Source organism: Gossypium raimondii, chromosome 11 (assembly GCF_025698545.1).
Source record: "Gossypium raimondii isolate GPD5lz chromosome 11, ASM2569854v1, whole genome shotgun sequence".
Classification (NCBI taxonomy): domain Eukaryota; kingdom Viridiplantae; phylum Streptophyta; class Magnoliopsida; order Malvales; family Malvaceae; genus Gossypium; species Gossypium raimondii.
Window position 1 is genome coordinate 26,952,450 of NC_068575.1, and position 13,694 is coordinate 26,966,143.

The following is a 13,694-nucleotide window of genomic DNA, read 5'->3' on the forward strand; positions in this document are numbered from 1 at the left end:
TTTTAAAATTAAAAATTACAAAAATATTAAGAAATAATATTTTAGAAAATTACAAAAACAATTGTAAAAATACTAAAACACTAAAATTTACTAAAAATATTAAAACTTTAATATTTTTAAAATTTTATAAATCACATTTATTAGAGCTTGAATATGAGATCATTGTCTCTTGGAAAGATATCACCTATAATAGTTGTTTTATAATTTAATCAATCGAATTTTTAATTGGTAGATATTTTAGGTCATAAATTTAGATAATTTTTAATTATTTAAATAATAAAACAATTTTATTTCAATTAAATAATCATTTAAATCATAAATAATATTATTTTTCATTATTTAAATAATTTAAAAAATTATCCAAGATTTATCACCTAAAATTTTAAAATATTAAAATAATAAAATTTCTAAATTTTTTAAAAAACTTAGTAATTTATATATTTATATATTTTTATTATTATTTAATTTTATAATTTTTATTTTTAAATAATTTTAATGATTTTAATTTTTAAAATAATTTTTGTATTTTTAAAATAATTTTCCATTTTAAAGAAATTTTATAGTTTTTTCAATGACGACGTCACGATAATATAAGTATGTGATATGTGATAGTATACGATTGACTAAACATCCCAGCCGTTAGTTTTAATGTTCAAATAATTAAATTGAGAACGTTTGATAATATTAAAATTGAAGAGGGTTCAAAAAAAAACTTTAAGGACTAAAGTGAGACAAGCGATATACTTGAGGAATTAAAGTGTACATTAAGCCAAAGAAAAAAAAAGAAATTGACATATCTTAAAAATTTGACGCGCATTCTAGCGCGTGTCTGATACATTCCAACTTCAAGCTTCCTTGTTTAATCAATCGGTATCAACACATGGAAAAGAACCATACTCGATCCATCTTGAAAACCAAATTCTGGATCTCTGCTTAGCTTTCTTTCTTTATCTATTTAATTTATTCAATTTTCCTAATCTTCGTATGAACTCCACTTAAAACGTTGAACATTTTATTTCTGGAAAAATATAGTTTTAAACCCAAGTTTAATCGATTGACAAATTTAAAGACAACCCCACTTCTTGCATTCCAATTGTAAAGATACCCATTGGCTTGTTAGATCCAATTTAGTTCAGAAATGATGGGTTTTTGGATCGTGGATTTGGGTGTAGATCTTGGGTGGATTTTGGTGTGAGATGGATATTGGTTTGAAATTTTGGGTACCCATTTCAAGAAATAATTACTGTGCTTTAAATTTGCGCCTGTTTGATGGGACTTGATTAGTATTGCAATTGCTTTAGAGTTCAGTTGGGTCATTTTTTGGACTAGATTTTTCTTGCTTTTTGTGTGCGAGAAGAAAAGAGAAAACAAGAAGGAAACATGTTTTGGAGGGAACGTGAGATGGAGAACAAAGAGCTTAATGGAGGACCTCCTTGTGGGCAGATTAGAGTTCTTGTCGTTGGTGATTCCGGTATCGAATTTTACTTTCTTTTCTTTCTTTCTTTTTTAGTCACAGAATCTTATGTTTTCATGTATTGTTTATGTATTTGCAAAGTTTTCTGCTATTTTCTTTATGCATTTCTGAATGGAGTAACTGTTCAGGGTTTTAACGAGCTTGTATGCTTTAAAAGTATTATAATTGTAACTATACGAGAAGGAACATGCTTGATAGAGATATCTTGGTGTAGAAAAAACCATTGTTTAGCTGTTGCTGATTTTGGATTGGCTAAACTTATGAATTTCAGCTTTTAGCCTCCCGAAGTGCAACTCTGCTGGAAAAAAGGACGTTTAATTTACCTGCCAAAATGTAAGGATAAGAGCATTTAAAGTAACAAATGATTTTATTTGCAAATCCAAAATTTGAGAGCTTGATCAGTGTGAAATAAGAGACAAAGTTTATGGTGTGAAATAATTGCCTATCTCAGCTTTTGCTTGAGGAGATGTAGTGTGTGATATGCATGTGTAAGAAACGAATTTGGAGGCCATTGGAGAAAGGAATGGGATGATGTATTAAGACTCGAAATAAATGGAGAGAAGGAGAAATCTTAGAGCTAACTTGGTAAGTTGAAGTTTTTTTCTTGGTATAAGAGGGAGCACTGTGGTTTGAACCTATATCCATTTTCATACCTATCCTTCCCTTAAGGCTTGAGTTACACTTCAAGTTTGTTTAAAGGAAAATATGCATGGCCTTGGTGGAAGTACTTCAGTAATTTGTCATCGACACTTCTAATACTTCCTGTGTCAATCAAACAGATCTTTGCAACAGATTTTCTGTTTCATATTAGTATACCACTTAATTTGGATGTTACATTGATTTGTTTTTGACTTCCTTGGTATTCCTGACACTATGTTAAGCTGTTATTAGGAAGGAAGGAGACTCTTGATCTACTGTTCTGTTTTATTTAGTTTCATGCTTAGATTAAATATAAAGATGTTTGTTTCCAGTTTTTTGTTAAATGCCGAACTTCAGATTGAAATCTTAGTCTTTTTGGCAGGTGTGGGGAAAACTTCTCTTGTTCATCTGATTGTTAAAGGTTCATCCACTGCTCGCCCTCATCAAACTATTGGATGTACAGTTGGTGTGAAGGTAAGACTTAGTATTCCTTTATTGCTTTAAATAGAGCCAATTGTTTTAGTTCATTCACCAAGTAGCCACTACAATCCCTACGCAGCATACAACATATGGTTGTCCTGGTAGCTCTTCAAGTAGCTTAAAAGGGGATGCTGAGAGAGATTTCTTCGTTGAACTCTGGGATGTGTCAGGACATGAGAGATACAAAGGTTGCAGATCTCTATTTTATTCACAACTTAATGGTGAGCATTTAATCTCTTTACTTGAGAAAATGTCTAAGTACTTGATAATTGTTATACAAAAATTTTCTGATTCTTAACACGTAAGTCTGGAAATCTACAGTCTTTCTTGTGCATTTTTCTAAGTATTGGTTGGTTTACACTGTGTATGTTCTATTGGTTGGTTTACACTGACCGCAGACCATGGCTGTTTCTTGGTAGATAGTTTGATCAGTGCCCTGATAGAGTTACATGTATGCATGAATTGATGGCTACTGTCATCAGTTGCTCTATATCAGCTATCCTACAGCCTTTTATTCCATAAATGAAATAGAGACTGAAGCTGCATGCTTCCATTTTTTTTTTTTTTTGCTTGACCATATTGCTTTTAATTTTTGGCTGCATTTGATACTATAGACCGTAGATGTAAAAGATGGTTAGGAACTTATTTTTTCTGTGTAGAATCCCTGTTAGTTTCTGACCGGGACACAATTTTGCAAAATACCAACCTGAATGAATTTATTCAACAGAGATGCTTGCAATATAGCTGATTTCACCTATTAATTTTTAACTTGATGGTCTTAAATATTATTGGCATGCCAGCATTGCCATCCTAATGATATACACCTAATTGTCTGCATGTAGAAATTTTTTCCTGCTCCATCTTCCCATGACTGCCTTTGTGATTATTGGAAGGGCTTTGACCTGTGATTTTCTCTCATGATTCTGGCTTGAAACTTTGTGCAGGTGTAATATTTGTTCATGATCTTTCTCAAAGGAGAACAAAAACAAGCCTTCAGAAGTGGGCAGCTGAAATTGCGGCTTCTGGCACATTTTCAGCACCTCTAGGTTCTGGAGGTCCCAGGGGACTTCCTGTTCCATTTATTGTTATTGGTAACAAAGCTGATATTGCTTCTAAAGAGGGTACAAGAAGTAGCAGTGGCAATCTTGTTGATGCAGCTCGTCATTGGGTTGAGAAACAGGGTTTGCTTCCCTCTAGCGAGGAGCTTCCACTGACTGAGAGTTTTCCTGGTAGTGGAAGCCTTATTGCAGTAAGCATTTAACTTATGCTTTGACTTGCTTATATGTCGTTTAGAGTAAGAATTTCTTATTTTATTTTGTAGAAATTTATGAGAAAACTTGGGTGTTTCATTGTGATTGATCTATTTCTTTGTAGAACTGTAGTTGCTATAGTATTGAATCCTGGAGACGACACTTTGGTTTTTCTTTTACTTGAGTAATTTACGTTTCCAATTGCTGTAAAGAAGGTTGAAGTGCAACAGTTTTCATAAATTGTCCTCAATTTTCTCACATTTCAACTTGAGGCCCTCTCTCTCTCTCTCTGATAAATTACCCCTGTTCTTTGAAATTTATGGTTTAGTTTATCTGTAAATCCTTGTAATTCAGATATTTACTGTGGTCATTGTCCTTGTCTGTTACCTACCGTTTACTGGTGTGATTAATTCCAGCTTTGATTGTTTTAACAGCTGTGTGACATGATAATTTTTAGGAACTCTCAAAATGTTTTGCATGAAATGCTATCCATTCTGTTGTTAAATTTCCTCTTCTTTGAACTTGATATCTAAGACTATTTTGAGATATGCTTGTTCATGGATATATGTTTTTTTATTGGTAAATGGTAAGATTTTACTTAACCAAAGATGGCAGCAAAGGCACTACAGGCAAAATTTTGCATTCAAAATTTTGGGAAAAACTGAGCCTTTTGTTGGTTCATTTAAAATGTTCTTGTTAATACACTGATTTTTGGTTGATTTGTTAAGATCCGCTGATGCTTTTGGTGGTTGGTTGTTGGTGCTGTGAATCCGGCTAGTTTTGATTCTGAATCTGCATTGTTGCAGTGGCAAGAGAGAGAGAGAGGAGCAAACTTCTTGGCTTTTGGCATTCATGTAGAACAAATAACGTTATTATTGTTTGTTTGTGGATTATCTGTTTATCTGAGTTAGAAATGGTGAATTGAGGTTAGAGTTATTGAGTGTTGAATATATAGGCTTAGTTCTTTTGACGGAAGTTTCATTAAGCGTGAGTTTAAGTTGCAGAGGAGGTGGCAAAGAAGGAATTTTCTTTGAGTAGGAAACACCAATAAATCTTTGTTCTTGAGTCCAGAAATTGAAAATTATTTTCTTCAGATGAACTATCTTCTATTGGAGATATTTTGCTTCACGAAGTTGGTTTCTCAAGCAAAACATGAGCTAAGATGGCATCACAGCTTCCTTAGTTGGCTAATAAATCAATAAGGATGTAGTGTTTAAAACATTAGCAAAAAGTTGGGGTTGGTGAAGATCTAATACTTGCATATTTGCATGGCAAAATCCGAGTTAACAACATTGGTTCTGGCTTTTGCTAATTTTAGATGTCAACATTTTGCTTGATGTCTATAGGCTGCCAGAGATGCAAGATACGATAAGGAAGGTGTGATGAAGTTTTTCCATATGGTATTATTGCCATCTTTGCTTGCTTTATGTGATTTTCTAGCTCTCAATTTGTTGCGGGTTAGCTGTTGTTAGACTTACATCATGCTTGTTTCAGTTGATCAGGAGAAGATATTTTTCAGATGACTTACCAACCCCAAATACATGGTCCGCATCTCCTGTTCAGAGAACCTCTCAGCGTTTAGATGAAAATTCCAGTGATGATGAACAGCTGTACAAGGGTACAAGGTAAATCAGGCCAAGGAGAGTTACCATTGTTGCCTTGTTCTCTCTTTCTCTGCCCCATGTTTCTGGTGCGGTATATGTGATACCATAGGATGCTTCCTTTTTTTGTGTTGTTTGCAGTTTAAGTGGTGACCCTTACAAGTACAACATCCTTCCTCCTCTACCAGCACAGCGCAATCTGACTCCACCGCCCACACTTTACACTCAACAGCCTGTTTCCGTGACAGAGAATTACAGCCTGCCAAGATTCTCCTTTACAGGCTCCCAAGAAATCAGCGGCAGCAGCAGATCAAAGCGTGCAGATATTAGTGTCTGATATTGGATATTATTGTTGTTTGCTACTACATTCATTTTTCCCATATTCGTTATGCTTGGCATGCCGATTCCTTTATATCACTTGTATGGGGTTTCTGGGTTGGGTTTCGCAGTTTTACTGGATGAATGTATAAATATTGATTGCTTTCCCCAATATATAGCCCATTCTTTCCTATCTGACTTGGCTTCTTTCACAATTAAGTTAGAGATTTCATTTCTCAAAATAATTGTTTTTTTTTTAATACAATACTTACTTTTACTCAATCTCTCAAGAAAAATTGTGCTTAAAGGCGCCTGAACTCTTCCTAATTATCAATTAAATATTGGCAGTCGTTTCTTTTACTTAACGCCAAAATGCTAAGTTTTTTTTTTTTTTTGATAAAAGACCCGAGGGTCAAAACTTCAATTAATTAATAGCATCATTCAATACAATTGCATGGATATACGAAGGGTAATCCACATTAAAAACCATACAGCAATTTTTAGTCCTAGCCCAAGTAGTTAATTTCACTTTTAGATTATATAATTTAAATATTTTTAATGTTATTTTGTTGGTTCCATTGTCTGGATGAAAATAGAAATATGTTCATCTACACCGTAAAACCATAACTTCTAATAAAAATTCAGTAATTAAAATATGACAATAATCAATTTTAGAAATCTATACTATTTATTAGTCTTTTATTGACTCAATTAAGGAATTACAAGAATTCATTTTATTTGTAAAGTAAATTTATATAAAATTTTTCATTTACCATTTAAATTAAAATAATTTTTAGTTTTTATTTGAAACTTTAATAAGTTATATTTGTGTTCTAAATTTTTATATATTTGTGTATCTATACTTACCATTATTCAAGTTCTGATTAAATTGGTATCATGAGTTAATCGACATTAACTCAGTTAGAAAATTCTTCATAATTAAAATAAGTGATATTATTCGAGACTACTTTAATATTTTTATTTAAAAACCAATAAAATATACATCTAAATAGATTTGAACCACACCAATTACATTAATAAAATCTTTAATTTACCACTTAATTAAAATTTTATTTTAATATTTTATACCTTTTAATTTTATTATGCACTCTTTAACCTCCAATTTTATTATGCATACATTTATATTTTAAGTACGTCATTTTTAGTTTCCATTTTAATTATTTATTAAATGTTATTTACGAAACTTGGCTCCCCTCAAAATTTTAGAAAATTATGAATTTTTTATTAAAATAAAAAATAAAGCCCTTGAAAAAAGGAATTTTTGACAGTTGCAGCTCTAGTCTCTTTCGGTGAAGTTCTCTATATCGCTGCTCCAAAAGGTCAGACTCTAAACCCCAAAGTTTTATTTTCTCTATTTCCCCTCTTTTTCATAGAAATTAAACCTCTGCGATTAGCAGCAGCATTCGGTATATCTTCTTTTTAATTTGATCTGTAACTAGGAATCTTGATTTCTCTTTTCTTTTTGCCCTTCTATCTAAATTTGTGGGTTTTAGCTTATTTTCGGTTTTTAAATTTGAATTTATTTTACCTGTTTCTTGTCTAACTATCCTTCCAATAATGGGTTTATGTTTCTGGCATGATGAGTTGTTATTCTGCCTATTACGAAATGGGTATTTGCTCAATTGTTGTTAAAAATAGCACGATTGTTAAAGCTCTAAGCTTTTAGGAATTATTGTGGTTGGTTTTTAACAATAAGAAATTTAATTTTGGGAATTGAATTTATGTGATTGTTTAAGAAAAACTCTGGTTTAACTAGTGATTGTTATGTGTAAAATAGTAATATAAATGGAGGATTCTGAGGCCATTTTATGGCTGTTGGTTGTAATAAGGGCATTAATGTGCCTTGCTTGGGTTGTTCTTTTCTATTGGTTTAAAATATTTGAGACAGAAGGTGGGTAGCTTGATTATGTTGTATGGGAAACTAAGTAGAAAATGGATGTTATCGGGAGGTGAAATGCATGGGGTTTTATGCTATTTGGACTCTTTCATTTTTCCTAAATTATTCGTGTTCGACATTTGTGTCGGAAACATGTTTTGGGCATAGATGTGGATATGATCCTCCAAATATATGAAACCTCCGAAAAACTTGAGCATGTTTGTATCAGACAAATACCAGTTGGTAGGTTCTATGCCGCATCTCTTATGTTCACAGATTATATCATGAAAGTATCATTCGTTGCTAACGAGAATGCATAATGTTTCAGCATATTGTTGCTAGACGTTCACGTGTTGTATTTTTCTCTTTCCATTGAAAAGTGCAGAAAGTAGGGAAAGAAGAAGGTGAAAGGGTTTCTATACTGCAATTTGTGATGGTGGATGCGTGGTGGTCCCTTCTTGGGGCTGCCATCCCGGCTGTAATTGCAGGGCAAGCTTTTAGAATGAAGAAAAAGCATGCCGAAGAAGAGAGAATTAAGAGTGCCAGGGGAAGGGAGAAGAGCTCGGATGATATCTTCGTTTGCGAGAGAGTCTGCACATCAAAGCGAATGTTGAAAAAAGTTGGGGCATTTTCAAAGGATCCGATTCCTGATACTTGTGTAACCGTTTGTGGTGTGTCTGAGCTCGATGCTTGCTCCGATGCTTGTGCTCGTACCGTTTGTGTTAACCAACATCAGGTACCCAACTGGAATGACATTTGCCTTCGAAGGTGTCAAAGTGAATGTCTTAGACTATCTGCTTCCCATTCTTCTTAGAACATTGGCTTTTAATTACAGTGACTGCCATATCAGTTTCAAAACTTGGGTCTCTCAATGGTGTGATCCTTTTAGCAGTCATTACGTGATTGTTGAATTTGTTTTTGTGTTTTGACAATTAGTGGTTAAAAAGGTCGTTTGAATTGTTCTTTGCATATGCTTCATATTATGATCTCCCACCTGTAAACTTAATTATTAAGCCTGGTTATGTATATTCAATTATTAAGCAAGTTCGTTTCTCCATTTATGAAGATCATTGTAATAAAAATAACACATGCAAATTTAGGCTGTCTGGCTGCCACTTCATGCTTAAAAGTACCATAGAAGCTAAAAATGACGAATTTTTTCTAATATTGAACCAAAACTAACTGTTATATCCTTATAATATTCTCACTTGAAAATAGCCTCATAGCAAAAGTTCCTAAAATTGCACTTCAAACCCATACGTAATTACATGTGCTTTATCGATGGAAATCTCTCTGAACACCGAAGGTGGTGGTAGTTCTCTGGAGGCCGGTAGACGATGGTCCTCGGGATGATTTGGATCGAAATACTAAGAAGGTACGTTTTAAAGAGGATAACGGGAATGGGGACATAGATATGATGGTTGAATCAAATTCTATTCCAACCTTGTCTTGGAAAGATAAATTGTTGGGGAATGGATTAGGTGATAAGGGAAAGACAACGGTGAAATCTGGAGAGGGATTGACGATGATCTCGAGTTTTTGGAATGAGATATTAATAGATATATTGTTAATGAGATCCTTGCTATCGATTTCTCTGATCGGATTTAGCAAATTCTCTTTAAGGAAATGGAAACTACGGTAGTCCTGAAATTGCTGGGAAGTATTGGATATTTGGCACTGAATAATCGGGTTAGTAGTCTTTGGAGACCTTCAAAGCCATTCCATCTCATGGATATAAAGAACAAATATTTCTTACCCAAGTTTCAATGTACTGAATATTTTGAGGAAGTTCTATCACAAGGGCCTTGGTTAATACACAGACAGTACCTAACTGTCCAACCTTGGACCAAAGAGTTTAACCCCTCACAACCTTATTTGAGCATGGTAATGGCTTGGATCTGTTTTCCGGGACTCCTAGATTTCTTGTACGAGAGGAGGGTCCTTGAAGAAATAGGTGGGACTATAGAGAAGGTAGCCAAACTGGATTTAACACAGATAGCAGATCTAGAGGCCGGTTGGCTCGAATGGTCATGTATGTGAACCTGGAAAAGCCTCTAGTGTCACAAGTTCTCGTTAACGGTGTTCTCCAAAGAGTGGAATACGAATCCTTACCAACAATTCGTTACACTTGTGGGAAGTATGGTCACACCAAAGAGATTTGTCCCTTAAAGGAACGAATCTCAATGGTGGAGAAGGAGCGGACGCATTCTGCTTCGGATGGGACTGTGGGCGGAGGAGATGGCGCGACCTATGGACCATGAATGGTGGTGGAGAAAAATTTTAGGTGAAATTCGTGAAAAATCAAAGAATTGATTTTTTGGGAAAAGGAGATTCGGGATCTAGATTTGATGCATTGTCTAGGCTACAAAACTCGAGGGTATAGGGATTGAGGGGTTTAAGGCAATATCGATACAGGTGGCCGGGGTGAAGGGAAAATCTAAGGAAAAAATGGATAAAGTGGTGAATATCTTTCCAGATTGATGTGTTTTCATGTATATCCTTCCATGCTGGCGTGTCCTGAGCCGCTTGGCTGCAATACATTGGATACTCTTGTAACCATTCTTTCGGATCTGGGATATTTGTTTGATATTCCACTAAAGCTTGTTGTAATTGTTCCTGATAAGGTGTTACTGGGTTATATGTATCCCATGGTGCCAGGGTGTTTGGTTCTGAACCATCAGGGGTATTGGCTGTAACATCATCCGGGTGGAGAAAATTGGAGGAGTTGGGAGTTGCTTCAAGTGGCTATAATCAAACTTGATCTCACTAGTTCCATCAGCCCTAGTGATGATCTGACTCTTTGTGGAACGGATCGGCTGGTCATGTTGGTGGATCTGTTCATAGTTGGTTACCCACTTTTCTAGCAAAAGCTTTAATAGCTCCTGTTTGGGTACTTGCTTTGGAACATGAACACAGTATCAAATATATTGCAGCCAAGCAGCTCAGGACACGCCAACATGGAAGGATATACATGAAGACACATCAACCTGGAAAGATATTCATGAAGTGACACCACCTGATAACTTAGAAAAAAGAATTAATTTTGTGAAGGGTGTTGATTTGGTGAACGTGAAAAGAATAAAAGGGAATGGGTTGCTCTTAAGCCCAACGGAAAAGGAGGAGACATCTTTTAATAATATGTGCCTTGATGGTTCTAGAAATTCTCTTAAGTCCATTGGAAAGAAACAAATGTTAAATGTTGGGCCAAAAATTATTACTAATGGGCCAGTTGACTCTTATATTATAGGTCCAAAATTTTTTAAAGAAACAAGTGCTGTAGGTTCTCATCCAATTGCAAGGGATGAGATGGAGACCAAATTAGAAGCGATTAAACTTTTAAATAATAAATAATGTATTGGGAGATGTGTCCATATTATAGTAAACATGTAACTGATTTCTATTTACTTGAACGATAAATAAATAAATAAAATTAATTTCACATTTCACTATTATGTCTTTTGTATTTCTGTCTTTTATATTTTGCATGTATAACGAAATTGTGACAAACAAATATTAGCTCATTGATTGTCTAAGTTCAAATTGAAGATAAGTGGCATTATAAGAACGTTTGCATTACGAGAAAGACAACTTACTTTAGTAGATATCTAAATAAGTCTATAATCCCGTAAAAGAATCGAAGTGAGTATTTGATTCAAATACTGAGAAGGATTATTATATTGTCTAGAATTCAAATTAGGGAGATGGCTAGTCTTGGCTATCGGAGCAGTTTACTCTACGGGAAAAGACATAGATGTATTCATTGGTAGAATGATACATTGGACTAAACCCAAGATGAATTAATTCTGAATCCGTTTGTGAATTAGTTCACTTGTGACATTCATGGTGTGGTTTACCTAAATCATGAGTTAGTTACTTGCCATGCGTATGCAACTCATGGGCTTTGATATAAGTGGAGGCTTATGCTCTAAAGATGATCGAGCCCATAGCTAGTATGTTGGGTATGTGACTTGTGTATGGCATGGTTTTACTAGCAACGGTGGAATTCATAGCTCAATTAAAGAGTTAGTGATATCCTCTCATTGGCATTGTGTGGATTGATAAATATGGAACGTGGCCACAAGTTGCTTGTTCTCGAACGAGTAATTTATCACAGTCATTTGTTGACAGTGATCATATTAATCATTAAGAAGACCTAATGGTGACAATGAGATAAAATAGGATTGTATTGAGTGAATGGATTTAACTCAAAGGAATCAATGATATCATATGAGGGTAACACACGCATGACGAAGTCATTGGACAAATAGTTGGATGAATTATTTTCGTAAAGAGTATATAATAAGGAGTTTTTAATCATTGTACTTCTTGTGAACTGACTCCATGATTAAGAAAAATTGCGAATTATCGGCACGATGATTCTAGACATAATTGCATTTACTAGAGCCTAATTGTATATGTCGGATTGGTCCCTCTGCTAGCTCAACAAAAATTCAATCAGACTGCATTTCAATCAGAAGAAAATTCTACGACTATGGAAATAATTTAATTGAGTCAATTTATTTGATGTGGAATTAAATTAGGTGGTCGTGAGAATTGTTCAACTAGAGAATTTGATTAAAGAATTTTCTTGAAAAATTAATTTGAAAAATCTAAGTAATTTTTGGAAAAATTAATTTTGATCAAGTAAAATTAAACTAATCAAATTAATTAAAATTAATATGATGTTTTTGAAAATTAATTTTCAAGTCAGACAATTGGCCTAATGGGTAATTGAGCTTGAAAATTGGACCTGAGATCGTAAATTGGGTATGGGAGCCAAAAATTGAGACCAAGACCCAAAAACTGGTCGAATCGGGCCTGGTTTAACGGTTCAATTGATGGCTAGACCGGACTGGTCGGGTCCTAACTGTTAGAGTATGCCCAAAGATCAATCATGGGATGGTTGTAATAACATACTTGATTTATCATGTTTATTAATATAAGGCATTACCATTATTATTTAAATTTCTTTTCTGTGTGTATAAATAAACTGTTTTATAATAATATCCTAAGAATAATATAATTATTCTTAAAAGATCCTTAGTCAAGTATTATTGTTAGATAGGAAAACGATAATGCATTAAGACTAACATGTAGTTGATTGATGATAAAGAGTTATCATTGATATGGAATGTTAGAATCGATGCATGAATATGTGTGTTAGAGAACAACATATTGGATTGACCCATTATGAGTATGTTTCCTGGATTATTATGTAATTGTCACGACATTACTCATAGTGATTAATATGTATATGATCCTCAGACTTGAGATCATCATAATCCCAACATCGTGAGTAGTATATTTTGATACAGTCAAACGTACACCGTAACTGGTTGTTCTATAAAGGCTGATGTTGGATATACCACAATCGATGTAGAGGGATATGGTTGGTCGATATAGAATAAGTCCCTCCTACATAATAGGGGTAATATCTTGGGCCCCTTGATTAAGTGAGACTAGAAATGCATGGCCATGCTCAAATAAGTTGATATGAAATGTCATACTTATTTGTATATTGTAGTCTGCTTAAGGTATCAAGGAACATGAAATGGACTATACAAGTGTGACTATTCCATGACTTGTGTCCAATCCAGAGATAAAGGACTTAAGTATTATTGCATAAAAGGTTAATCATAAAAAAAAAGGTTATGTCGAATCATGATCTCTTGTGACTTAGGTAGCAATGATGCATTGCTAGATGCCACTCATTGTTTGTAACATTGGAATCGTTCTAGTATTACTGCTAACGTTACAGGAACCTACAGGGTCACACCCTATAGTTGAAATAACGGAATAAACCATAGTTGATATTATTTTTGGGTTTTGCTTGAATTAAATTAATTATAGAATTAATTTAATTCGGTAATCAAATTTCCAACACATTATGTACAAGTTTGTTGTACGCATAATGAGGACATGAATTTGGTTAGCATATGAATTCAAATAAATATATGGTTTACCAAAATTATATTATAATTAATGTAATTATAATTTTCGGTTTAAAATATTACTATATTTATTTAATTCTTAAA

General features: G+C 33.9%; 2 protein-coding genes across 6 annotated transcripts; both read left to right on the forward strand.

Annotated features, from left to right (window-relative positions):
• Nucleotides 1-871: 871 nt before the first annotated feature.
• LOC105804288 (hypothetical protein) lies at nucleotides 872-5,955 on the forward strand. 2 transcript variants are annotated; one of them, XM_012636825.2, is made up of 7 exons: nucleotides 875-1,471; nucleotides 2,496-2,587; nucleotides 2,673-2,814; nucleotides 3,538-3,842; nucleotides 5,190-5,243; nucleotides 5,338-5,468; nucleotides 5,586-5,955. In XM_012636825.2, the coding sequence occupies exons 1-7, from the start codon at nucleotides 1,381-1,383 to the stop codon at nucleotides 5,779-5,781; spliced, it is 1,011 nt and encodes a 336-aa protein (XP_012492279.1). In that variant the 5' UTR covers nucleotides 875-1,380; the 3' UTR covers nucleotides 5,782-5,955. The 2 variants fall into 2 exon arrangements, with proteins under 2 accessions (XP_012492282.1, XP_012492279.1); XM_012636828.2 differs by lacking the exon at nucleotides 5,190-5,243 and having other exon boundaries at nucleotides 872-1,471.
• A 1,015-nt stretch (nucleotides 5,956-6,970) lies between these two features.
• Nucleotides 6,971-8,716, forward strand: LOC105804287 (uncharacterized protein At5g64816). 4 transcript variants are annotated; one of them, XM_012636822.2, is made up of 2 exons: nucleotides 6,971-7,102; nucleotides 8,045-8,716. In XM_012636822.2, the coding sequence occupies exon 2, from the start codon at nucleotides 8,093-8,095 to the stop codon at nucleotides 8,471-8,473; it is 381 nt and encodes a 126-aa protein (XP_012492276.1). In that variant the 5' UTR covers nucleotides 6,971-7,102; nucleotides 8,045-8,092; the 3' UTR covers nucleotides 8,474-8,716. The 4 variants fall into 4 exon arrangements, with proteins under 4 accessions (XP_012492276.1, XP_012492275.1, XP_012492277.1 ...); XM_012636821.2 differs by having other exon boundaries at nucleotides 6,989-7,102; nucleotides 8,040-8,716; XM_012636823.2 differs by having other exon boundaries at nucleotides 7,065-7,189; nucleotides 8,040-8,716.
• Nucleotides 8,717-13,694: the final 4,978 nt, after the last annotated feature.